This window comes from Carettochelys insculpta, chromosome 4, assembly GCF_033958435.1.
Source record: "Carettochelys insculpta isolate YL-2023 chromosome 4, ASM3395843v1, whole genome shotgun sequence".
Classification (NCBI taxonomy): domain Eukaryota; kingdom Metazoa; phylum Chordata; order Testudines; family Carettochelyidae; genus Carettochelys; species Carettochelys insculpta.
This window is the reverse complement of record NC_134140.1, coordinates 103,216,432-103,242,676: the sequence shown is the minus strand read 5'-3', so window position 1 is coordinate 103,242,676 and position 26,245 is coordinate 103,216,432. Positions and strand designations below refer to the sequence as shown.

General features: G+C 40.7%; 1 protein-coding gene across 1 annotated transcript in view; it reads left to right on the top strand.

Moving 5' to 3' along the window:
- LOC142012127 (bifunctional heparan sulfate N-deacetylase/N-sulfotransferase 3) overlaps positions 1 to 21,716 on the top strand; it is a 101,116-nt gene extending 79,400 nt beyond the window's left edge. The window contains exons 7-13 of the mRNA XM_074991957.1: positions 2,241 to 2,337; positions 3,233 to 3,356; positions 5,468 to 5,642; positions 8,043 to 8,213; positions 11,310 to 11,419; positions 18,537 to 18,639; positions 20,150 to 21,716. Of these exons, the coding sequence (XP_074848058.1) occupies positions 2,241 to 2,337; positions 3,233 to 3,356; positions 5,468 to 5,642; positions 8,043 to 8,213; positions 11,310 to 11,419; positions 18,537 to 18,639; positions 20,150 to 20,269 (900 nt within the window). The 3' untranslated portion in view covers positions 20,270 to 21,716. The remainder of the gene's footprint in view (positions 1 to 2,240; positions 2,338 to 3,232; positions 3,357 to 5,467; positions 5,643 to 8,042; positions 8,214 to 11,309; positions 11,420 to 18,536; positions 18,640 to 20,149) is intronic.
- The last annotated feature ends 4,529 nt before the right edge of the window (positions 21,717 to 26,245 follow it).

Sequence of the window (26,245 nt, the reverse complement as noted above, 5' to 3'; positions counted from 1 at the left end):
TCTGCAGAGGGAAATCATGTCTTACTAATCTGTTAGAGTTCTTTGAAGGGTTAACAAACATGCAGACAGGGGAGAGCCAGTGGATATAGTATACTTAGATTTCCAGAAAGCCTTTGACGAGGTACCTCATCAAAGGCTCTTATGTAAATTAAGTTGTCATGGGATAAGAGGGAAGGTCCTTTCATGGATTGAGAACTGGTTAAAAGACAGGAAACACAGGGTTGGCATAAATGGAGAGGGGTAACTAGTGGTGTCCTCCAAGGGCCAATCCTAGGACCAATCCTGTTCAATTTATTCCTAAATGATCTGGAGAAGCGGGTGAGCAGTGAGGTGGCAAAGTTTGCAGATGACACTAAACTGTTCAAGATAGTCAAGACAAAGGCAAATTGTGAATAACTTCAAAAAGATCTCATCAAACTGAGTGATTGGGCAACAAAATGGCAAATGAAATGTAACGTGGTTAAGTGTAAGGTAATGCACGTTGGAAAAAATAACCCCAACTATACTTACAATAGGATGGGGACTAATTTAACTTTCACTAATCAGGAAAGATCTTGGTGTTATCATGGATAGTTCCTTGAAAACATCCACGCAGTGTGCAGAGGCAGTCAAAAAGGCAAATGGGTTGTTAGGTATTATTAAAAAAGGGATAGAAAATAAGACAGAGTATCTTGCTGCCCCTATATAAATCTATGGTATGCCCACATCTTGAATACTGTGTACAGATGTGGTCTCCTCACCTAAAATAAAGATATCCTGGCACTGGAAAAGGTTCAGAAGTAGGCAACTAGAATGATTAGGGGCTTGGAACAGGTCCCATAGGAGGAGAGGCTAAAAAGATTGGGACTTCTCAGTTTACAAAAGAGAAGGCTGAGGGGGGACATGATAGAGGTATATAAAATTATGACAGGTGTGGAGAGGGTGAATAAGGAGAAGTTATTTACTTGTGCCCATAATACAAGAACTAGAAGACACCAAATGAAATTAATGGGTAGCAGGTTTAAAACTAAAAAAATGAAGTTCTTCTTCACTCAGCGCATAGTTACCCTGTGGAACTTCTTGCCAGAGGAGACTGTGAAGGCTAGGACTGTAACAGAATTTGAGAGAGAGCTAGATAAATTCATGGAGGTTAGGTCCATAAAAGGCTATTAGCCAAGGCTAGGAATGGTGTCCCTGGCCTCTGATTGTCAGAGGCTGGAGATGGATGGCAGGAGACAAATTGCTTTATCATTGTCTTTGGTCCACCCCCACCATGGGGCACCTGGCACTGGTCACAGTCAGCAGACAGGCTACTGGGCTGGATGGACCTTTGGTCTGACCCAGTATGGCCATTCTTATGTTCTCTGCACGAGAATGAGGGGCACCAGGGCTGACTGTCGAGCCCTGATGGTTTGATTTAGCTTGTCCCCCTGGGCACGCTAAATCAAACCCTGGAAGATCACCCCTGACTGGATCCATCTTCCAGTAAGTATAGACATACCCTAAGCTTGAGCTCCTTTACTTAATGACAGCACTACTTGCCCGCTGCTGCCCATATATGAAACTGGTAGCAAAATGAATCATGGTATGAAAGTGTTGTTGCATGCTTTTACACACCTGCGTAGTTTTACTCTAAGGAGTAAGGTAGGATGACCATGCATTCTTCATGCCTTTTGGAGATACACAGATAAGCCAGGATACATGTGAATGCAAAGGATCAAAATAAGATCTTAAAGCTGTAATCAGACCACTCATTCATGTTAAAAACTGCAGCCTGTCTTACGGTCTTTTACCTTACCCGTAAAGGTAAAAAGGAATGCATTTATCTTTTTATACAAGTGATCAATACGCATTTTGAATAGTTCTTACATCTAAAGTACATGGGACCAGATTCACTCGGGACATAATTCCACTGAATGCAAGCAGCAGGAATGATTATGTCAAACTAATACATAGCAGGAGAGCCCAGTGAAATCAACATTTTTAACGTGGTCACTTGAAGGTTCCTCTCCACGCGGAGAAGAATTCAAGGCAGTGGTGTCTGTTACACTGTAAATCCAGAATAAATCTATTTACACCAAAGTAAATGAGAACACAATTTATAAAATAGCACATAGGTGTCCATAATAAAGGAGCAGATAATATTCCCTACTATGATTTTTTGTAGCCTGCTAGTTACTGGAGATTGAGGTAAGCAACACAAAAACTGAAAAAATATAATTACAAATAAAATTCTCAGATACTCCTTTTGTTCCACTTAGAATCCCTGTGATGACAAGCGGCACAGAGATATCTGGTCTAAAGAAAAAACCTGTGATCGATTACCAAAATTCCTGGTTATAGGACCCCAGAAAACTGGTGAGAGTTTACTGTATTTTAATGAGCCTGATGATATGCAAATTCAAATTATTATATTAGGGAATTTGTTTTAGTCACTCAGAGCTTTTTATAAGCCTTGATTTATCTGATAGCACTTTTCTATTTTCTGACATTATCCAAGTTTAGTACAATAATGTAAATGATAAAAACATGTTATGCTGTTTGACAACGTAGATACAGTGGAGAGTGTTAGATTTTGCACTGAGAAGTGATGAGAAGTGATGTGATTAACACTCTGCTAATCAGAGTGGTGACAGTGACTGACAAGATTTTATTAAAGCAGGGTGGAGAAAAATAGAGTAATTTTTCAAAACATACAGAGTTCCATGGCCCTCAAGCTTCAACCTATTCTACAGGAAAGGAGTGCTTTGTTTACAGCAATGCAGTGTTATTCAGTGGAATTTACACTGCAAGTCAAGAAATCCCTATAGGACAGGTAGAATTGTAAAGCTGCACAACTGTTCATTAAATATATAGTTGCTTCTCTTTGTGATCAGAAAAATGGCACAGTTTGTACCTTTTCCCTTTCATATGTCACCAACTGCCTACTGTTGACATATTTAACAAGAGGGCTGGAGTTTAGGTCAATCTTTTTTGTGACTACTTCAGAACAGATACAATAATTTATTTTTAAAATCAGGTTTTAAAAGCATTAGTAGATGTGTCATCAACAGTGATGCAACTGTCTTCAGTACCACCCCTACAAATTTGTTGAAATGTTTTGGTTAAGTATTAAAGGGCCAGGATTTCAGCTGGTGTGAATCAGCATAGAATCTTTGAATGCAGTGGAGGTGGGCTGGTTTACACCAGGTGAGGAACTGGTCCACAGAATGTATATGCTTTGTTAACCTTTGGACTTTCATCCTATTTTCAGGTACCACAGCTTTGTATTTGTTCCTGATTATGCATCCTTCCATCATTAGTAACTCCCCCAGCCCAAAAACCTTTGAGGAGGTACAGTTCTTTAATAGAAATAACTACCACAGGGGGATTGATTGGTAAGATGGGTTATTAGTATAACTATAAAAGTTTATATACTGTTCAAATACGAAAATGACATTACACTTGCCAATGTGTCTACACGGTTTAAAAGTGACTACTGCTATCCTTCTAAAATTATATGTAACTGCACATAAATACATTATGGCAACCTCTGTCAGAAATGCAGTAAATGCCCAAGGGATTTATCTTCCTTCTAATGCAGCATATAAAGAGATACCTGTTCTCATCTTGAGGCAATACTAGTTAATGAGAATTACATGTATTTCTCAAGATGTTCATATACTTAGAATGTGTGAATAACAGAAAAAGGAAAGCCATGTCTCTGTCCCAATAATACATCTCTTCAGGAATGAGATTCTCTTATATTTCTCTGGCAGATGCTTTGTTTCCTATTTACATGTGTTTTGAAGCTGTGACAATAAAAGTAATTTTGTAAGTTGAGTGTAACATTGCATGATTGATATTTCATGTCGAATATCTTATTTCTAAAATACTGAAAAGAGAAATCTAATGCGAATTTGAGCCGTGAGTAGTTTGTTCTTGGCTTCAAATGGAAAATAAAAATGTGCCATTGAGGGGAGAGAAATCCTTTTTAAAAGTATTTTCAAGGATCAGGTAACAAGGAAAATGTTCAGCAGTCAGTAAGGTAGTAGACAGGAGTAAGTGAAGAGAAAAGGCTCATTATCACTATATTATTTCCCACACTTCACCCAAGTAGCTATCAGAGATCTCTACAAAGATATGTTTGGTTGGTCTTGCTTTCGAAAAGTGCTGCCGGGTAAAATGTTCAAAGATGAAAAACAGTAACACAGTGCATTAAGCAAGGATTGCCAATAAAAGATTCTCAATATTTAGTCTGTCCCTTTACTCTTTGGTGTCAGGGAAAATAGTTATTGCCTTTGGTTTTGTACTCATCCATAAAATTAATAGCATAAAGGTTGTTACATGTTCCAAGAGGAGAAAATTCACATACAATTTCTTTTAAGGTTTATGGTTTTCATAGACTTATAATTGTTGCAGGAGATTCTTATTACAAAGTTCAGGGGGTCAGCATTTATTGCTGAGTGTGAGGAGTTAGTCTTACAAGTAGAAAATAGCTGGGAGTTGCCTGGTAAAATCTACTGATTGCCAACCAACCACAGTGCAGACTCTTGCCTACTTTTATATTTTTTAGGTTTTTGTATTAGGTGAAATACATTTCTCCTCTCCCTTCCGCACCCTCTTGCAGAGGGCCAGTACAAGATCTGTGCAGTGAGGTGAATTTTAACCATTTTTTATTTGTAACTGTGTAATTTTAACCATTACATTAAAGTAGATACTGTATATAATATTTTATATTATTAAAAATGGGGGTAAAAAAACACACAGAGACCCAAATTCATCAAGTACCTTTTTCCCCATCAAAAATAGTAAAAACTGGTGTGTTGGTTGTTGCTAAACAGGTTGTTGGCAACTAACTGGAACCACATAACTGCAGGGGGAGGAAAGCTCAGAACTAAACAAACTAAAAACAGGCTGCTGAGTTGTCACAAAACTGTGATAAAAAGAATAGTGATTCAGATATGCCAAGAGGTGGAGCATTCTTGCCTGAAGAGGTAGTCAGGTTTCTTTCAAAGTTTTTAAGCAATATCTTCATGTTAACAAACTCTTGCCAGATTTGATAACAGGAACTCTGATTCTGAATATTATTTTCTAATTATATTCTGCTGTGGTGTAATTGAAATGCCATCCAGTCCTTTAATAGGAATAATAAAGTACATGTTTTATATTTATAGCAGTTGGCTAAATTCAGAAGTTTTCATTTTTACTCAGTCCTACTATTGACTTTGACGAGAATTTTGACCGAGTAATGACAGAGCAAGAAATGACTGAGTTCTTTGGAAACTGGCCCACTAATTTGAAGAGAACAAATTGTTTGTTACACTGGTAACCTTTTTCCTTTTGCTACAAAAAACAAGGTCTTTTTTAAAATGTTTTTACTTGACAATGACTACATCTGTTTTTTTTATGAATTATTCTTTAAGATATTTAACAGATGCATCCACCCTCTTTGCTTTAATCTAAGCAGGATGTTTGAGTAATTCTGAGGACAGTGTTCTTTTTGTAGGTATATGGATTTCTTCCCTGTGCCATCCAATGTCACCACTGACTTCCTATTTGAAAAAAGTGCCAACTACTTCCATTCTGAGGAAGCTCCCAAAAGAGCAGCTTCTCTGATCCCAAAGGCCAAGATCATCACCATTCTCATCAACCCATCAGATCGAGCATACTCCTGGTATCAGGTAGGGACTTGGAAGAATACAGGCAGGTTCTAGTTGAATAGGTATAAAGCAAATTTTATCTGACATCTTCTCAACAGACTGTGATCAGATGCTGAAAAGCACAGGAATTTAATCACGTAAGTCTGTATTTGTAAACCGGATCATCATCCAACAATTGCCTCCAAGAACAGAAAAAGCTTTCTATATAAACCTGAGAATTCGCTCTTTTAGTATGTATAAATACTGAAGGCCATATTTTGTTCAGAACTCTTGCTGTCATATGTGCATGCAAAAAGTATTTGCGTGAATGATTTCGTGAAAAGAATTTACATTTACTCAAGTTATTGTGCATCCGAATACCGTGTATCTGAACACAGTTACACAGATTGTGCTTTCAAATGTGGGGTACGTACATGCAGTTACTTATTATCTCAGTTTTGGCAGACACAGAATAAGACCTGCATTTAGAGTAAACTTTTTAAATATTTGTAAATTGACCATAATAAGGAACATATCTTAACATATAGGCATACATTATAACCAAATTGATATTTTTATCAGGCTTGAATGATAACAGTTATATATCTGACTGATAAAGAAATGAAAGCATAAGCAGATTCAGAAACATTTCAACATCCTCTGGAAAAATAATTAAATAGTTAAAATAAAACTTGCAATTTAAATCCAATATCAGCATCAAATATTTTTAATTACATACAACAAAGAATAGTACTTCTTGTTGTTTTTGAAGTCCTGTGGCACCTTATAGTCAACAGGACTTCTTGTTGTCTTTGAAGATACAGACTAACTCTGCTACCTCTCTGATAAAGATTAGTACTGTATTTTACCTCGGAGTTCAGTCAGTACTACTGAAGTACCACTCTTGCTACCATTCTCTGTTTGGTATCATAACATTACAAGCCAATCTAATGCTGAAGGGGAACTTCGAATATCTTAAACTCAAATGTAATTCACAATGAGTAGACAAAATAATAGTAAATGGCTAATACAGTCCACAGATTTTTTCCAGTGGGAACTTAGTTTAATTTGAAGCATAGAAGTGTACATCAATCAAGGATTCAGGAATCAAGGAAGATAGTGGTACTGATCATCAGTGCAGTTAGTTCAAACTTGTTAAGGTATGGGCTTGCTTTACTACCACTGTAATAATACCAGCAGCACGCTAAGGCCAAAATTTCTTTTTTCGTAAAACCCAATGTCTTATTATACGTTATTCAGTAACTACTGTGTCCTGCTCCATCTTGTAAGTTTGTACTTGATTTGTAAATATGATTATTTTATCTGTTTGTATTTCTATAAATTTAATCACTATTCTATCTGTTTTCATGTATGAGGTATTTGAAACAGTGGGGTCTCTAAATAGCCAGAGCAATGAAGGGTCCTGTGGCACCTTATAGACTAACAGAAAAGTTTTGAGCATGAGCTTGAGCATCTGATGAAGTGAGTCTGTGCTCACGAAAGCTCATGCTCAAAACTTTTCTGTTAGTCTATAAGGTGCCGCAGGACCCTTCGTTGCTGTTACAGATCCAGACTAACACGGCTACCCCTCCGATAAATAGCCAGAGACTACAGTGGGGTCTCTCTCTAACCAGAGAGAACTAACATATGCCCATCCTATTCCTTATTGCTGGCTCTTATGTCAGAAAGTACTTCTGGTCTTCTGACTACAATAGGAATTTGAAAAAATAAGGAGCAAGTAGAAACTTAGGATCTCAGGATCAATATACATAATATTTTATTTTATATAGATTTGCTTGTTCCTGTAAGTAGAAGTTATCTATTTGACAACCAGCTGAGTTTACTGTTCGCTTTTATGAAAGTTTTGCGGGAGTAAGATCTGAATATAAATCACGGCTGCATAAGTAGAGGGTCACCATATTGCCATTTGTTATTCTGGGTTTGTTTGTACAAAAAAACAACAAGAAATCATGTGGCACCTTATAGACTAACAGATATTTTGGAGCATAGGCTTTCATGGGCAAAGACCCACTTCGTCATTGACATCATCTAACAAAGTGGGTCTTTGCCCACAAAAGCTTATGCTCCAAAATACCTGTTCATCTATAAAGTGCCACAGGACTTCTCATTGTTTTGGGGGATACAGACTAACACAGCTATCCCTCTGATACTTTGTACATAAGATGCGACTTCATTAAATGAAAGTGCGTGCTAGTTTGTTATTGTTAATAGTGGTCAGATCTTTTGAAAGATAATAGTGGTTACCTTACCAATCACTTATCTAATATAGACAGAGACTTCTTAATTGAAATTCACTTCTAATGTAATTTAATCAGTCATAAACAGGCCCATTAAACCATTGTCAAAATATATACTGTCCCATTTCTGTGAACTTGAACTGTGGTTTCCATGAAATTCTTGTAACTTACCTTTCTTTTACAGCATCAACGATCTCATGAAGACCCTGCAGCTCTAAAGTTTAGCTTCTATCAGGTGATCACTGCTGGACCTCGAGCCCCATCAGAGCTTAGAGCTCTTCAGAAGAGATGTTTAGTACCTGGATGGTATGCCACCCATATAGAAAGGTGGCTGACTTACTTCCCAACTTACCAGGTGAATAGAGTGTAACGTAGTGTCTTATTTTACAGATATTAGATATCTTAGATTCTTCTGAGAGATTGCTCATGTCCATACAGCATAGGTATATATGCTCACCACATGCATTGGTACAAGAAGACTTTTTCCTTAGTAGTATCCCTAGGGGAGCTGGCCTAGGTGCCCCTAGAGTGGCATGCGTATGTCTTACTATATAGCGTGTCTGTGACCCCTTCCTTCCTCAGATCTCTTTTGCTGCCAGTGCCAGAATACTCAAATTGGAAGGGATATCAAGAGGTCATTAAGTTCAGTTCCCTGCCCTCCCAGCAGGACCAAGAACCATCTGTATCATCCCTGTTAGACATTTATCTAGCTTGTTCTTAGGATCTCCATCACTGGAGATATTTACAACCTAAAACTAGTATCATGATCTCCATCTTATAGCTGAAGAAACTGAGGCATGGGACATGCTGTGTCCAGGGATACCCAGCAGGCCAGATCCACCAAGGTCCCTTAAGTGTCAGTCCAGTGCTCTAGGCATGGGGTGTCCAACCTTTTTTCATCAGGGGGCCACATGGCAATTATTTACATGTTCTGGTTGGGCTGAACACAAAATAGCCCCAAACCTGCTCCCCCACCCCCAGGCTTAACATTCCCCCTCCCTGCAGCCCCAAACCACCCCCAGGCTCATTCACCCCCTCCCATAGCCCCAAGATGCCCCCAGGTTTAAACCTCCCTGCAAGCCCAAACTGCCCTCTGCTGACCCCATGCCTAACCCCTCACAGCCCCAAACCACCACCACCAGCCCAGGATTCACTTACCACAGGAACTTCATGCGCTGTCACCCTCCGCTGCTCCTCCTTCATCATCTCCTCTTCACTGAAGCTGTGCAGCTCCCCCAGCCCTCCAGCTACCTGCACGTAGAGCACAGCAGGGATAGTTCTTCTCTGAGTGGTCCCTGTGGGTGCTCCACATTCAGTGTTGGGCTTGCCCCAGCGCCGCAGATCGGAGATTTCCAGCTGCATCTCATCAGGTCGCACATGCGCCGATGCGCGTTGGTCCTTCGCGCGCTTTCAGTGACATGTGTGATGCGGTCCATGCCAGTTCCTCTCAACCACCAACGGCTGCAGACGGAATTCACTCCGGCTCCAATGATGGAACCACATGAGCGCTTCTATAGAGCATCCCCACCGTTTTCAACATCATCAAGGCAATTACACTCCTCTCGGCGCAATACATACAGACATCGGTCATGGTCTAGATCTCCATCACCGGGACCCTGCCCCTGCTGTTACGGCCACTCATATCACAGCAAACATTATCGGCACCAGGGCTCAAGATCGAGGGGCGAATCCCCGCCTCAACCTTCAGTGCATGCCTATATCCTTCCTCTCCCTTCGAAAAGAACACAGGCCTCTCCAGCAGGGACAGGTCCAGAGTCGTTGGACCTCCCCCTAGAACCCTCAAGGGAACGGACACACAAAGTGTCCGAGGAACCAGAGGAGGTTTATCACAGTGACGCTTCCTCATCCTCCCCAGATGAGGCGGTTGTCCCTGGGGATATTTCTCCCCCAGATGACCGCAAACAATTCCAAGAGCTTTTCAAGAGGGTGGCACACACTCAGGACAAACAAATTGCAGAAGTGCAGGAGAAACATCACAAACTCCTCAAAAACCTAAGACCCCCCCGCATCATCTAAGATAGCTATCCTGCTAGATGAAGCCATTATGGAAGCTGCCACAAATATATGGCAGACCCCTGCCTCCATTCCACCTATGAACAAAAGGGCAGACAAGAAGTACTTTGTACTATCCAAGGGTATGGAATTTCTGTTTAACCACCCCCAACCAAATTCCCTAGTAGTCGAATCTTCGCAGCACAGATCAAACGCACCACAATACAAGTCTGTGGGGTCTGACAAGGATGCAAAAAACCTGGACTTATTTGGGAGGAAGGTTTACTCCTCCTCCACGTTATTACTGCGAATTGCTAATTACGCTGCCCACTTGTCAAATCATAACTTCGACAACTACACTAGACTTACCTCTCTTATGGACTTCCTCCCGGATGATAAGAAACCAGTCTTGAAGGCAATAGTCCAGGAGGGCTATGCAGCTTCACGAACAGGCGTCCAAATCGCCCTGGACGTAGTGGATACAGCGGCACGCTCCGCAGCCACAGCAGTGGTAATGCGTAGAGAGTCATGGCTCCAGACATCTGGCATCCCCAAAGATCGACAAACAAAAATCATAGATCTCCCATCTGATAAGAAAAAACTATTCGCTGACTCCACTGATTCAGTCCTACATTCCAGTAAGGATTCGAGGACCACACGCAGAACACTGGGGATGTACACCCCTCTTTACAGGAGAAAGAAATTTTACCCTCAACAAAGGCATTACGCCTACCAACCCCAGTGCTCGCAATATCAGTGGAGTTACGATCAGGGACGCCACCAACAACAGCGTAGGGCATCCAGGCGACGTCCCCAACAAGGGCATACATCATCGGGGCAAGCCCCAAGACAGCAAGTTTGACGGTCATGTCGGGGACTGCAACACCAATACCATCCCTCACTGCCAATCACCACATATGTTCAACCACCAACTCAAACTGTTTTATCCTCAGACACAAGAAACAAGTAGGGTATGATGTGGGATCAAGGAGCTCTGTGAGTGCTTCTTTAGTAACAACAATAACCGATAAAAAAAGAGCATCCATATGTCTCAGAATATCTTCTGTGCATTGTTTGTGTGTGGGGGACATAGCTGTTTTGTAGCTTTTTTTTTCCAGATATATTAGCTTACATTTTGCCAGGATGAATCTCATTTAATTTCCTGCCAATATTTCTAATCTTGCTAGGTCCTTCAGCATTATTTTTCTGTCCTCAGTGGTGCTCACAACAACTTTGAATATAGTTTTATTTCAGAATTAATTAGTATGGCATTTACCCTTCTCCCAGATTATTAATGATGATAAATAAGACTGGACCTGTTACCATTCCCTCGGGTACCTCTCTTCCTTTTAATGAACAAGCCTGACATAGGTGAAAGCTTTGGTTTGAAGCTTGAAATATAATGAATTTTAAATAGAATATTATTTTATTTTTGCAGTTGCTAATTATTGATGGACAACAGCTGAGAACTGACCCGGCTACTGTAATGGATGAAGTGCAGAAGTTTCTGGGAGTCTCGCCTCATTATAATTACTCCGAAGCTCTAACGTGAGTTGATTCATAATTCATTTCATAAAAAATAAGCCACTGACAGGTTTAAAAGAAAGTACACGTGCAACTGTAACTTTGCACAAAAAGTCTGAACAGAATGGGTAACAATAGTCTCCCTAAATTGTAATTTGCTGCTATTCATGGAACTTTTGTACCTCCACATCCACTGCTTGCATGTGCACATGTGTGCTCAGCACCCCTCGGACAAATCTTTGGCATGGTGAAAGGTCAGGTTGATGAGACCTTTGTTGGCTGTTACAAAATGGTGTTGGTTCTGTAAGCAGAATTTACACAAATTAATAGCTACTAATACTCCTCTGACAAATTTTAAATGCAAGTCTTGTTACTGGTGTCAGTATGGGCAATGCAGTAAATGCTTTCATATCTGGCATTCTATTATCCAGAACTCTCAAAACACCGGCATTTTAACCATAAATAAATTTTAGTTACATTTTCCATAAGTACAAGATAGTGAAAGTAAATACAGATAAATACAGCAAATACAGTATAAGCTGACAGTATACAATTCTACTGTTGTTGGTAAATAAAGTACTCTGCATACATTTTTGTTTTTTCTCAATATCTAATATTGTTTTTCTTAGTCAAAACCAAAAGCAGTCAAGTAGCACTTTAAAGACTAGCAAAATGGTTTATTAGGTGAGCTTTCGTGGGACAGACCCACTTCTTCAGACCATAGCCAGACCAGAACAGACTCAATATTTAAGACACAGAGAACCAAAAACAGTAAGAAAGGAGGACAAATCAGAAAAGGATAATCAAGGTGAGCAAATCAGAGAGTGGAGGGGTGGGGGGGAGGTCAAGAATTAGATTGAGCCAAGTATGCAGACGAGCCCCTATAGTGACTCAGAAAGTTCCCATCACGATTTAATGAGAACTTTCTGAGTTACTATAGGAGCTCGTCTGCATACTTGGCTCAATCTAATTCTTGACCTCCCCCCCACCCCTCCACTCTCTGATTTGCTCACCTTGATTATCCTTTTCTGATTTGTCCTCCTTTCTTACTGTTTTTGGTTCTCTGTGTCTTAAATATTGAGTCTGTTCTGGTCTGGCTATGGTCTGAAGAAGTGGGTCTGTCCCACGAAAGCTCACCTAATAAACCATTTTGCTAGTCTTTAAAGTGCTACTTGACTGCTTTTTGTTTTGATAGTGTATAGACTAGCACGGCTTACTCTTTGTTTTTCTTAGTGTTATGCATAGCTACGTATATCTCTCTATTATTCAAAATATTTGAATATCCACCAACCTCCTGGTTCCGGGGCTCCCATATATGAAAGAGTTTACAGTTATATCCATTTTTCGGCATCTGTTCCCTCTTTAATTTCCATGCAGAAATCTAGACTTGCTTATGTGCTGATTAGATATGAAAAGCACATTTTTCTTTTTTGCACGGTTTCAAGCAGCTGTCCAAGTAATCACTAACAACATGTGAAAAGAATGCAACTTAGAAGGATTACATTTTCTGTGAATTATGCTTTGAGCCAGGCATTAAATGTGGTGTTTGACTATTACCGAACTGGACACCAGACAGGTAAAACAAGTACTGGTTTGTGGAAAAATTGAGATTGCATTTTGGAAGGATAAAAGGAAGAGAGGCCTTTCCATTGCAGCAAAAGATCACTGTCATAAACAGAATGGACAGAAGGCTGATTTTCCTTTATATTCAGCATGAATTGCAGGAGACTCAATATCAGCGTCAGGATGTAAAATCCACTCTGTATAATAAACACCCATGTATACAAATCCTTTGGATTCAGACATTTAGATTCACTTGCCCTTAAAATAAGATTGATAACCTTAAGCTGCTCTTTTGAATGTGAGCTCATTGTTTTTATCAGAAGCTCTCAGAAAAGAATTATTTTCTCTCTTAGATATATCTCTATTTAATGCTTTCAGACAGTTGTACTCTGTTCCTTTTTGTGGCATATATAGCAAAACAGATTTTATCTTTCATGAGATAAAGTTAAGTATATTGTAAAGACATAATGGACCCAATTCATCCCTGGAAGTTCCTCTGTTGAAAGCTCCAGCTCTTTGTATACCAAAGGCCCTGACCTGGATGCTGTGAATTATTATTCTGAATCTAATTCTGCAGCAGGCTTTTCCTTCATTTCGATCCCTGAACACAAATAATGTTCATTTAGCATGACTGAGATTCAGGTAGCTTTTTCCATTATTTTGGCACCAATTCATCCTGGTATAGCTGTGTTAAAATCAGTTTAGTTATACCAGTAATGAATTTAGCCCTCTGTATCATTGGTAATTTATTTATATGGTAGAAAATTCCCCTTTCTACTTGTATCTACAAAATTGCAGTACAGTAAACCCTCGAGATATGCGCAACCAAGTTGCTTGTGTTTTGGGTGAATGGGACTGCCACCCCTGACAGGAACAGGAAACCGTGAGTCAGGCTGACATCCCTGACAGGAGCAGCTTCCCATTCTCCTGAGTGGCAGGGAGCTGGGAACCAGGCGATAGCCTTACTCCCAGCTCCCCTCTGCTTGCAGAGCCAGGAAACTGAGAAGGGCAGCAGCCCTGGTTAGTTTCCTGGCTTCAAAGAGTGGAGGGAAGTGGGGTGTCAAGCTGTCCCTGGTTCCCAGTTCTCCTCCACTGGCTGGATCCGGGAAACTGATCAAGACTGCTGCCCTGGTCAGTTTCCCAGCTCTGGAAGTGGAGGGGAGCTGGGAGCCAGGCTGCTGCCTGGTTCCCAGCTCCCCATGGCTTGCGGGACACAGGAGACTGAATAGCTCGTGGATGGTCAGTTTCCTGGCTCCTGCAAGCTAACAGGAGCCAGGAACCAGGTAGCAGCTTGGTTTCTGTCTCCCCTCGACTTGCGCAGAAATTAGAGGTACACATGGGTTGCAAGAACGCAACCCCCACATAACTAGAGTGTACTGTAGTATAATGTGGCATAAACATACAGGTTCTTTGTCCAATGAACTCAAAGCATTGTACACCCCTTTCTTGAGTTTTGCCCTGTGATGTGTGTAACAGAGGGTTAAATAGAAGTACTGAGAAGTTAATGGTGGACTAATAATTGTAGACTCCGTTAGTATAGTGATAGACCTTGTATAAAGATCTGCATTAATACAAGCCTTGCCAAATGGTGCCATCAGAGACAAAGCAAGAGGAATGGAGGAGTACAGTTGTCAGTCTCCTCCTCCACCCTTTAGATCAAACTAGCTGATATTTTCTAGTCGTCATTTGAGGTTGATGAATTGATCCTTAAAAGAAGCTGGTTGGCAATATTGCTGTATCTATCAAGCAATTAAATATTTTGGGCACTTCAGTCTTTTATGAACTGTGACATTCGTGTGGTATCACTTTTAGCCTATGACTTGTCATTAATTATATTACTGTTAATTTATAATATCACTCTATTGTAAATTCATATTGTCACTCTGTTCAGAGGAAGTTCCTGTAGATGAGTTGTCTCAGTTAACTCTGTGTTCGCATACTGTACTATGGATACTTGAACATACTGTACTATGCATACTTGTACAAATGCTGTTCCACAGATGCAGTTACAAATGTCCCCTTTATTTGGGTACTACTGAAGATGAGTAATGGGTGCAGAAGTTGGCCTTTAGCCTCTATGTTGGTTCCCTTTTTCTGACAATGTGTCTTTCTATTTAGATTGTGAACTCTTCAGGACAAATATTGTGCCTTATGTGGTTTGTAGAGATCCCAATGAAATGTGGCACCAATCCTGTAGAGCCACTTCGTGTGGTTCTGCAATATAAACATTAACTACTAATAAAATCTAATAGGGTCTGTGTGTACCTAGATTCAAAGGGATCTGTGCTCATTTATGTGTGTCCTAGGCTATGTTTACACTACAGAATAAAGTTGATATTAAGGCACTTAACTTGATTTTACAATGTGACTGTCTTCACTGCAAATACCATTACATCCATTTTAAGAGGTGCTGAGGTCAACTTTCTTGCCCTGCTCCTGCAATGCAGTGTAACACCAAGTTCTAATTTATGAGGTCGAATTAATGTTAGTGTGGAAACAGTGTTACTTTAACTTGATTTTATCGGCCTCCAGAGGTAATCCACAATGTCCCAAATGTGGCCGCTTTCACCTACACTGCTCTCCAGGTGTGCAGGAGGTAAGGAACAAGAAGCCCAGCATTTGAAATCATTTTCTTTCTGGACAGCGTAATAATTGCACCTAGCCATGATTTCTTAGAGTCACAAAAGAGCCCAAGCATGGAGTCATCAGGGGAGCCAGGATCTTGTTTCTGTGTGGATGAATCTGTGCTGAGTAAACACCCGGGAGGCACAGCAGTGCAGGTGAAAATCAAGCTCCCCCCTACACCCACATGGCTGCCAGGCTCTATGGACCACGCCTGCAGACTGTGGCATGCCCTGTCCTGCATGGGGTGAGGGCTTCTTCCTTGCACAGGATTTAGCCAGCGAGGCTGAGAACCTTGTTTCATGTGTTCTGAGAGCACCCAGCTGACTGAACCATTTCAACAGGTTGTTCAACTTGTTTCCTCTGCTTCATGTTTTATTGGGCTGCCCTCCCCTTACATTTTGAAGTGGTCACTGGGACTGTGCTTCATTCTGTCCCTTTTTAAAGAACAGTGACTTTAAAAAAAACAACCTTGCTACCAAATGTATTTCTCCTCCTTTGGGCAGTTCTGGGAGCACCCTACTGGTGTCATCCAGCCAGTCATCCAGCCAGGCTCAAGACTCATTGGGAACAGCAGAATGTGACTGTGGGGTGAACATACTGTTGCCATACAGCCAGTCTGGCTCAAGAATCATTGGGACAGCAGTAGGGTGTGACTGGGGGACATATGGTGTACGTGTGGCTTCGGGGAGTTTTTCATAGGAAGGAATGGAGCTTGTTTTTTTAAAGAAGAACAATAATTTTGCTACCAAATGAGATCTGGGAGCACCCAGGTGACTGAATCACTTCAACAGGTTGCTCAACTTGTTTTTTGTGCTTCACATTTGTAGGGGGCAGCCCCCTAGCCCAAGGCATCATTTGGCTGGTCCGTCCCCCCCACATGGCTATCTCCTGCCACACCACACCATGTGGCAGCTAGGCAGTGTAGATGTGCTTCAAGACAGTGGCATGTCCTTCCCTGTGCAGGATATAGGTTTCTTCCCTGGGAGAAATTTTGTTTTCTCAGCTTCACATTTTATGTGGCTGCCCTTCCCCCATCCCCCCACAAGGTACCATGCGCCTGGTAGGCTAGTCCCCTTCCCCCCACCACGTGGCTAGCCCTCATGCCACTACACCACATGATGTCTGAGCAGTGCAGACCATGCCTGCAGACAGTGCCGTGTCCTTTCCTGCAAGGCACTTTACTGCTTGAGAAGGCTTACCCTCACTGGGACAGAAGCAGAATGTAACTGGGGGACATACGGAATGCTCTCCCTTACCAAATTATGTGGCTTATGGGCGGATATCCTGTGACTGAATGGAGCTTGTGGGCTCTCTCTCTCCATTCCGTCTCACACAGGCAGTTGCTTGGGCCAGGGCCTCTATACTAGGAGAGGCAAGGGAATCTCTTTGTTCAACTTTTCTATCTTCTAATGCTTCCTTAATTTTTCCTGCTCATCTTGAGCCACTACTACTTCTGACAGAATAATGACTCCTTCCAGCAGCCACTAGATACCAACACCATCAGGGATTCTTTCCTTCTCTTCTATTTAGTCTTGGGGATTCATAATGAGTCTAGAGCTAATACTTCTAACAGTCTCCTCACCTCATCTTGGAGACATCTGTGCAATGGCCTCCCTAGAGCATTATTCACTTCTGTGTGGTGATGACTCTCAGATCTCTTGCTCTCTCCTTCAAACCTGGCTCCTCCACTTGGATACACTACCACTACACTACCATTTTTCATTGTATCTTCTTTCCTTGTGAATAATATGAAGTTTTTCACTAGTCACGTGGATCCTGTTTGGTGTATTTTCACCAGGGGAAGAGATACTAACCACTAGAAACCAACACCCTCTGTCTTTTCTTCCCTTCTTCTTTTGAAAAATGCTAACCATTAAACACCAATGCCCTGTGGGATTCCATACTTTTCCTTCTTTTCTTGGAAATAATATGAAGCTTTCACTGGTTTCATAGACCCTTTTGTTCCATATGGGTATCATGGGCTTCAGCTTCTGAAGCCCACCTGTTTTGGTGTATTTTCACCAAGGAAGGAGACTTGTGAAAAATGGCTCTTCTTCACTTCTGTGTGGTGATGGCTCTCAAATTTGTCACTCTCTGTCTCTCTCTAGTTCAAACTTGGCTCCTTCAGCCTCACTCTCTCTTCACTTGTATTTAATGTCCAGTTGAAGTCTCTTGAAAAAGCTGTTATGTAGAAGCTGCCTCTTTCCATAAAGATGATTTCCCATTTAAAAAAAAGAGCTGCCTCTTTCCGTAATGCACATGACTCAAACAATTTCTCTCACTGGGGAAAGATACTTCTGAAAAATGGCCATTTGGCTCCAACGACAGGAGAGAATAAGGGCAATGCAGTCTGGGAGGATAACATCACACCCTCAACCACTTACAGGGCATTTTTATGCCATAAAGCACTGGCAAAAAAACCCAGAATGCAATGCGGCTGAAGGAACTGTGGGATAGGCGCCCACAGTGCACTGCAGCAACAGTTGAACCTCAGTAATTTAGTGGGGACACACAGAGTCGACTGTTGGCAGATGCAGACTCTCTCAACATTGACTTTATAAAATCTAGTGTTACAATGTCAACTTTAATAAATTTGACTTTGTTTCCTACTGTAGACGTAGCCTTGGAAGTGCATTGTGATATCTAGATACAACAAGCAGTCCTGTGTCACCTTAGAAACTAATGATTTTCTTTGGTCAGAGTACTTGCTGTTTTGGAAGTTATAGACTAACACAGCAACCCCTCTGCGTTACCTAGTTAGCTAGCCTGTCATACATTCTTTCTCCACACAAAAGCATAATTTCCATTAGTGCTAATGGATGTTTTGCCTGCATAACATGGGGAAGATGGCTCCAAAATATTAAGTTGCTAACCTGATTAAAGAATCTCAAAGACAGTTGGGCTATATTTGGCGTGTTTGCTGAATTGAAAGTGTACAAAATGTTCATTTCAGGTTTGATTCACATAAAGGTTTCTGGTGTCAACTCCTGGAAGAAGGAAAAACGAAGTGTCTTGGAAAGAGCAAAGGCAGAAAATACCCTCCTATGGATTTAGAGGTAAATCATGGTTCTTGTGAGGTAATACAGCCGGGGTGGGGAACCCCCAACTTCCAGTCCATATCTGGACCCCAAGTCTCGGGGTTGCCCTCCATAGCATTTGGCCCACAGCAGGATGGAGCAAGAGCCCCAAGCTTCAGGGGCTGGATCAGGCAAGCCACAGTCTGGATCCAGATCACATGCTCTGCTGGGGGCCAAAGGGGTGTAGGGAAGTGGCTGCAGGCTCCACTGCGAGTCACTGCTGTTTTCCCAGCTGGGAGGAATGCAGCAACCTGCCCTGAGGCATTCTACTGCTGCTCTGATTGGCCAGTAGAAATTCCGGCCAATAAGAGTAGTGGCAGGTGGTGCCTGGGAGCAAGGGGGAGGAGCACAGAGCCACGTGCATGCAGTCATACTGCAAAGGTGAGTTCCTTTCACAGACTTTATAGTTGAAGTCTATGTTCCCACTACTGCACAGAGAAAAAAAGACATTTCAGCAAGCATTTGGAGCCTGTTTTCACTCTTAAACTGAACTCTCACTTAGCTTAGTCTCTACTACACTTGCTGGGAGATCCTCTTGGTCAGCATCAATCTTCTGAGGTTTGATTTTGTGCACCTAGTGGGGACACACACAATCAAACTATCCAGGCTTGACAGTCAACCCCTGTACTCTTCATTTTCGCAAGGAATAAGGGAGATTAATGGGAGAGTTTCTCGCATCCCTTAGTGAGGGTGGCCTGATAAGTCGATCATAAATAAGATAATTCAGTGCTTTTAAAAAAAGAAAAAAAGAGGAGCCGGTACTCAGCTGGCACCCTGCCCCCACCCCCACCCCAGTCCCACAGATGGGGCTGTTGAAATGCTGGTACTCCATACTGGCACAAAAAAGCAGAGTCATTTCCAGCTATGCAATTGCATAGCTTGACTTGCGTATCTAGGATCAACTTTCAAGTCTAGTGTAGACCTGCCCAGTGCAGAGTTCAAGGTATAGTCAGTACTAATTGTACCATCAGCCTGATTGCACTGTTGGCCTGATTTTTTTCTCTTGCTGGTGTAAGTCTAGTGCCAGGAGAATCAGCCGTTGAAGGGTATTTTATTTATTTGTATGATGTTTGTCTATTTGAAACATCTCTGAAAAATGCAAGTACCTGAATGACAAGCCCTCAAATACTCTGGGGTTATTATATTCTGCTCTGTTACACTGATGTAATCTCAGAGTAGCTTACTCACTCCAGAATTACTCTGGATATATACAGACATATCTGAGATCAGACTCTGATCGTTTGCTTTAGTTTTGATGAACATTTTGGAAATTCACTGTATTGCTACCAAACCAATCCTCTGCAGCTCATCTGCTAAATAGAGTATAGATGCCATGTGCAATGATGCATATCATAGAAGAAAGTATACAGCACAGGAGAAGGCATGGCATAGTTCAGATATTGGTGAAGCAAACTGCAAAATTCAAAATCCATAGCATCAACAGTACAATATTTTATTCAATAAAACTGTTTCCTTTTTATCTTATCAGTGCAGGGCTTTTCTGTCAAACTACTACAGAGATCATAATGTGGACCTGTCTAAACTCCTGCACAAACTGGGACAACCCCTGCCATCATGGCTGAGACAGGAACTACAGAAAGTGAGATAGCATTGAAAGAAAGCCTCTGGAAATCTCTCTTCCACAGTTCAGTTATCTTACCTAAAGCCTTCAACAGCTACCAGAAGGCAGTTGTAAATCATACCTCTTCAAAAGAGACTTAACAAAAAGATTCTTCCATATGCTGGCATGTGGATTGTGCAAATAGTTGTGTCTCTTAGAACTCTGGAGACCTGCAAGCTCTCTCTTCGCCATTCCTGGGCCTGTGGAATTGTTGTAAACTACTGTGTGCACATGTGGAAGTCAATAGCAACTGCTGGTATATGCTTTAAAAGCAAAGCTGCACAACTGTCCAATTTCACAGTAAATATTTACACTTTTATATTCGAATTTAGAAGTGTCGTGTCTCATGCAAGTTTTGTAGCCCATAGTTTGCCTGCTCGAGGGTTTGTTATACTTTGTGATTATTACCATGTGTCCTGTATAAAACAAAACTAAGAAAACACAGTGCATACAATGACCAAATGTACTCCTGTTTTTGGAATCTCCTTACCAAATTTTGAACTTAAAAATAAATCAGTACAGTTGAGGAGTACAAATGTATGCTGCTTAGGTGCAAACAACAGGACAGAATATGTATTCTGAGCCAAATCTTGACTCCACAGGCTAAACCACTGTAGCAAGAAATGCTGTAAGAAATATGGCCCTGTTCTCAGAGGATGAAACTGTAGTTTGCTGAGGATCCCTTTCATGTTCACAACCTATGCTTTTTCAAGTACTGCACCTCCATACACAGTCCACTGAAAAAGCAGCAAAAAAGAATACAAACTATCTGAACAGAGATTAAGATGTGACCAAGAAGAAATCTGATTAGATGTAAGAAGCACAAAGTCAAAAAAGAAATTCACATGTAATAATCTGAGTGTTAAATTACATGACTGTGAACCAAACCATAGCAATGCAATGAACAAATGACCTGAGTTGATCTTGCACATCTATCTGCTGTGAGTTACAAGTTACTGGGCCTACATTCTGATCTCACACTATTGTAAATCAGGGGTAATGCCAATAAAATGAGTAGACTTACATCAGTGAAAAACTGGTGTGAGAACAGAAATAAGACCTATAGTAAGATTGCCTTAATTTACAATTTATCTTGTCCTGGGTTTTTTTTATGTTGAATTTGATATATTTGATGTCTTTCCCCAAACTCTTCCAATGCCAACTGAAAAGAGGTAGTATTTCTCAATGTCTTCAATTTAATACCTGAAAGTTGCATGTATTAATTATCTCCCTTGCTTTCCCAAGGGAGATAATTTTAAAGGTTTTGTAATTAAATGAGTAAGTTACATAAAAATTAATACAGTGTACACTGATGATACAGAATTAGACTGCAGTACTGCAAACACTTAAGTATGTGTTTAGTTCACACAGTGGCCGCATCTACACAGGCAGCTTCTGTTGACAAAATGGGCTTTTGTCAACAAAACTTTGCTGAGTGTCCAGACGGTTAAAGAGCTCTGTCAAGAGTTTGTCGACAAAACTCAGCTGTTCAGCCAGGAGCATTATACCTCTCCCCAATCAGGTATTGCATGTCGACGGAGTGCCTGTGTATCCACTTCTGTCAACAGAGAGGGCTTCCAGTTCCCTGGGTAGCCCTGTTTGCAGAGCTTCCAGTCAACCGTTCTGTCAAGAGGACTGGGCAGTCTGGCTGCTCTCTGTCAACAGTAAATTTCTCTTTCAATCTGCTTTTGCATGTGGACACTATCTGTCAACAAAAGTTTTGCCAGGGCTTCTCTGTTGACAGAAGCTGCCCATGTAGACGTAGCCAATGTGACTATTCTCTGTTAAACAGCTCATCTACTTAAACAGGTGACCCCAAGGCCTAATGATTAATGGTTCAAAAAGTTAGGAAAGTGATCATTAAAAATATGACCTAAATTTAGCCTTCATGTTACTCCATTGAAATAAGACATTTTGTTTTAAAATTGTGTGATGGCTAATGAATACATGCCCAAAGTCAAGAAATGGGCATGGCAGGTTACCTCTGCTGCCTCTGTGTACTATTGTTCCAAGTTTGGTGCTTGGTTCTAGAACTACCTTCCTAATATTTGCTTTAAAATGGGCCATTAAAATATACACCAAACGGTGGAAAACTCTTCTAGGCACTGTTTGTCATAAACTGTAGAGTTTAATTTTTATGGTAATGGGAGAGAAACCATTTTATTGGTCACTAAACAGAAAACAGATATTGAGATTCTTATAATTCTAACTTGTAAGTTTTTTTTACTTATGGACTTTGTAATATCTGGCTTTGATAGGCCTATAAAGAAAAATTTGCTGTGTTTAAAGATACACATTATTCTGCACGTTATTGCATAAAAAATGCATGATTAACTACAAGGTTCTAGTAGAGTAGGCATTTTATAAGTTGAACATCATAATTATTTATAGACAGAATGAAACCAATATTTGCTCACTTACTTTCATGTGAATTTGGTCCAAAATTTGGCTGGTCTTAATTTTTTTTTAATCTAGTAAAAGATACTCTCTGGATTCTGAATTACTGCAAAGAAAAGTTCTCCGCATGTGTAAACAGTTGGTGGGACCTGAAAATGTCTGTATGGATTTGTAACAATTAAGGTGTTGATGTGAATCCTGGGGGGGGAAAGAGCTAAGGTGAAGGTTTAGCGGACTGTAGTAACCCTATTGAAATCAACAAGATCCCCTTCATCCTGAGCATACAACTGATGTACCATCACTAAAACATAAAAACAAAGCACCACTGTTTTGTAGGAACTGCACAGAGCTTGTGTTTTGTGCTCTGGTGCTAGTTATTGTGTTGTCTGTAAAGCAGCAATTACATCAGCATTTTGGGGCCAGATCATGTGCCAGAGGTTGCTGTGCATGGAGGGGACCCTCTGTGCTCTAGGTATGGGGCTCAAACACATTTAGAGTGCAGCCTTTTCTCTTTAGGATACCACAGAGGACTCTGTGTGATGTAGGTCTGGAAGGGCAAGAGGTGAGAAGCAGCCAGCATGGGGATGTATGGCCTGCCCCAGCTTGAATGTGGCTTGGGTGTGAACTAGGATATGCACATCATCTTCCTCCTTGTCCCAGAAAGTTTACAGATATCGGCCGCATTTATGCTACATTCCCCTTTTGGTGGAGGAATGCAAATGAGGGATGTTGAAAATGCAAATGAAACACTGATTTACAAATCTCGTGCTTCATTTACATACTCTTTCAGGATCGCATTTCCGGAAGAGACTTTTCTGAAAGCAAAAACAGCCATGTAGACATTTTTTCCTTCAAGGAAAAAAAACTGTTTTCAACAGAACCCTTATTCCAGGAAAAAAATGAGGAAGAAGGGTTCTGTCAAAAAGGGTTTTTTGTTTTCCAAAGGAACCCTATCTACACAGCTGGTTTTGTTTTTCGAAAAGCCTCTTCCAGAAACGCAATCACATGAGATTATGCAAATGAGCTGCAAGATTTGTAAATCAGTGCTCATTTGCATTCCTCCTCTGAAAAGGGAATGCAGAGTAGCTGTAGCCATGATATAATATATTCTAGCTGTAGACAATAGCTGCCTGAAGGGACATGGGAAGCAATGCTTCTCTCACTGGGGACACTTTGGCAGCTGTGGCCTGGGAAGTAGCTGGTAATAAAGCTCCATTTCATCTATGTTATCAGGGGAGATGAGGAGTGTCAGGGCATAGAGCACAGGATGTCCACATAAACTTCAGTGGGAGTTCTCTCTCAGTAAATAACTCTGAACAAAAGTATTTGGCCTTTTGTCTATAGAATTGTGCATTGTACAGGGCCTAATCTTGAAATCCTTTTAATTTAAAACTCCTATTTTAGCAATGCCTGAGAAAAGTGGTCAGGATTAGGCTCTTTATCATCAGCATCTGCAGTAAATTCCAAACACCATTAATTTCCGGTGCATTAGAAATATTATTGTGACACTTAAAAACAATGGAAAAGTAAAGACAAATTGATAGCATTCTTTGAGTTTGAGTTAAAAGGTATTTACTGCTCTGAATTGCAGATACATTTGGGGCTGAAATTTGTTGTATGAGCCCTGCAAAGAATAAATGTGCCCATCTAAAGTGTTTCCTTAGAAATGTTCTAATAAAATGTTCTGCAATCTTCAGTAAAAAAAATGTAAAAAAGTAAAAATGACATTTATTCAGGTTACTTATGAAGACGGAGTTTTAGCAAGGCATGCAGACTGCAGATTTTCTGAACAATAGCTGCAGTCTGCAAAAAAATGGGATAGACGTGAGTAAAAGCTAAGTATTTAATTCATAAAACAATTTATATTTGGCCAAATTTAGTGTCTTTTAAGCTCATCACTTATCCACAAGCAGACTGCAGCATCTTCAAATGCATTTTCATAAATATGCCACCAATTTAAATGTATGTTTAAAGACTGATTATGAAACATTGCAAATATTAGATAGTCAAGCTGAGTTGATTATTTGTAATTGATCAGATAAGGTGAGTAGTATGATTTCTGTTCCCTGGTTAGATGAGAGTGCAAGGAATTCCTACACAAATACTTGTCTGTGTGGACGTCAGCGTGTTTTCTGCAAATTGTCATGCATTTGACTTTGAAATGTCCTTTCCACAAATATCTGTGGTAGTAAAATAGAATCCATGATTGTTTGCAGAAGGTGAACATAAAGGGACATAAATATAGGTGTCATAAATTCATGTAATTGTTTCAGTAAACATTTTATGGAAGTGCTACAGTATTTTCCCAGCTCCACATTTGAGAAAAGGCTGAGTATAACTGATTTGCAGGCTAGCTTGTACAGAATACCCATTTTGTTTGCTTAAAAATGTGAAACTTCCTCCGGAAGAAATTAAACAGATATTTGAGTGTTTATAGATATAATATTCTTGTCATTCACATTGAATGAAAATTTCTGGAAACATTTTTCTCAACTTTTTTTAAAATTAATAAAACTGAATACTGTTCTGATAGTGGCATGATATCTGATGTGCAACAATAAACTCTGATAAGAAAATGTAGTGTCATATGGTAGTGACTTTATGTTCATAAAGTTTCTCTTCTTTCAGGGTGGTGGTTTAGTTTTCAGGAGCTGTTCCTTGATTCTGAAATAGAACACTGCCCAGAAGCACAGTGGTTGCCTGAAAGATTTTCTAAAAGAAAAATATTGCTTATTCTATCAGTATGTGGATATTACTATGCTGTGCAGCTGCTTTTTTACTTCCTTTGCTTGGTGTTTATGCTTTATATAGCTTGTGCCAGAAGGCGCAAATGTGCTTCAGTAACATTTTCAGATCTTGGTATACATAGAACAAGAGAGTTCCATTAAAATTATTTACCTTAGGTGAGGTTTGGAGGAAAACTGTTTTATATCTGAGCCATTACAACAGCCTTGATAGACGAGTGGGAGGATTAGAAAAATCTATAAAAAAATACTATAAAATTATTACTATTACCAAAGAAGTACTTGTACTGTCAACTTCTTGAGGTCAGAAAAGCACACCAGAGCTATGTCTACACTAGGAAGATTTCTTGACAAAACTGGTAGAGCGTCCACTCTAAAAATGCATTCTGTCGACAATGAATTGACAGAATGTGGAACTTTTTTTGACAGCCTTCTGCCTTTCCCCCATAAGGCAGAATGCCTTTCTCAACAGATTCTGTCGACAGAAATCAACTGTGAACGCTCCGGAAGGACCTTCTTTCAACAGATGAGTCCTCCATGGTGCTGGCCAGCTAACCCTGGGAGGTGCTCTGTCCACAGCAATCAAATCTCTATGCTCCCTGTCTCTGGCCATTCTTAAAGGCACAGGGATCCCCAGAAACTCCATGGCAGGAAGCTGAGCACATGCAAACTGCAGAGCCATACAGTCTTGTGAAAACAACCTCACAGCCACACCTTGCCAGAAGGCCATCCTCCACTGCAGACCAGCAGGGAGCATGAGACCCCCACTGGGCACTCAATGGACTACCCTGAGGGGTCCCAAGATCCACAACAGGGCACAAAA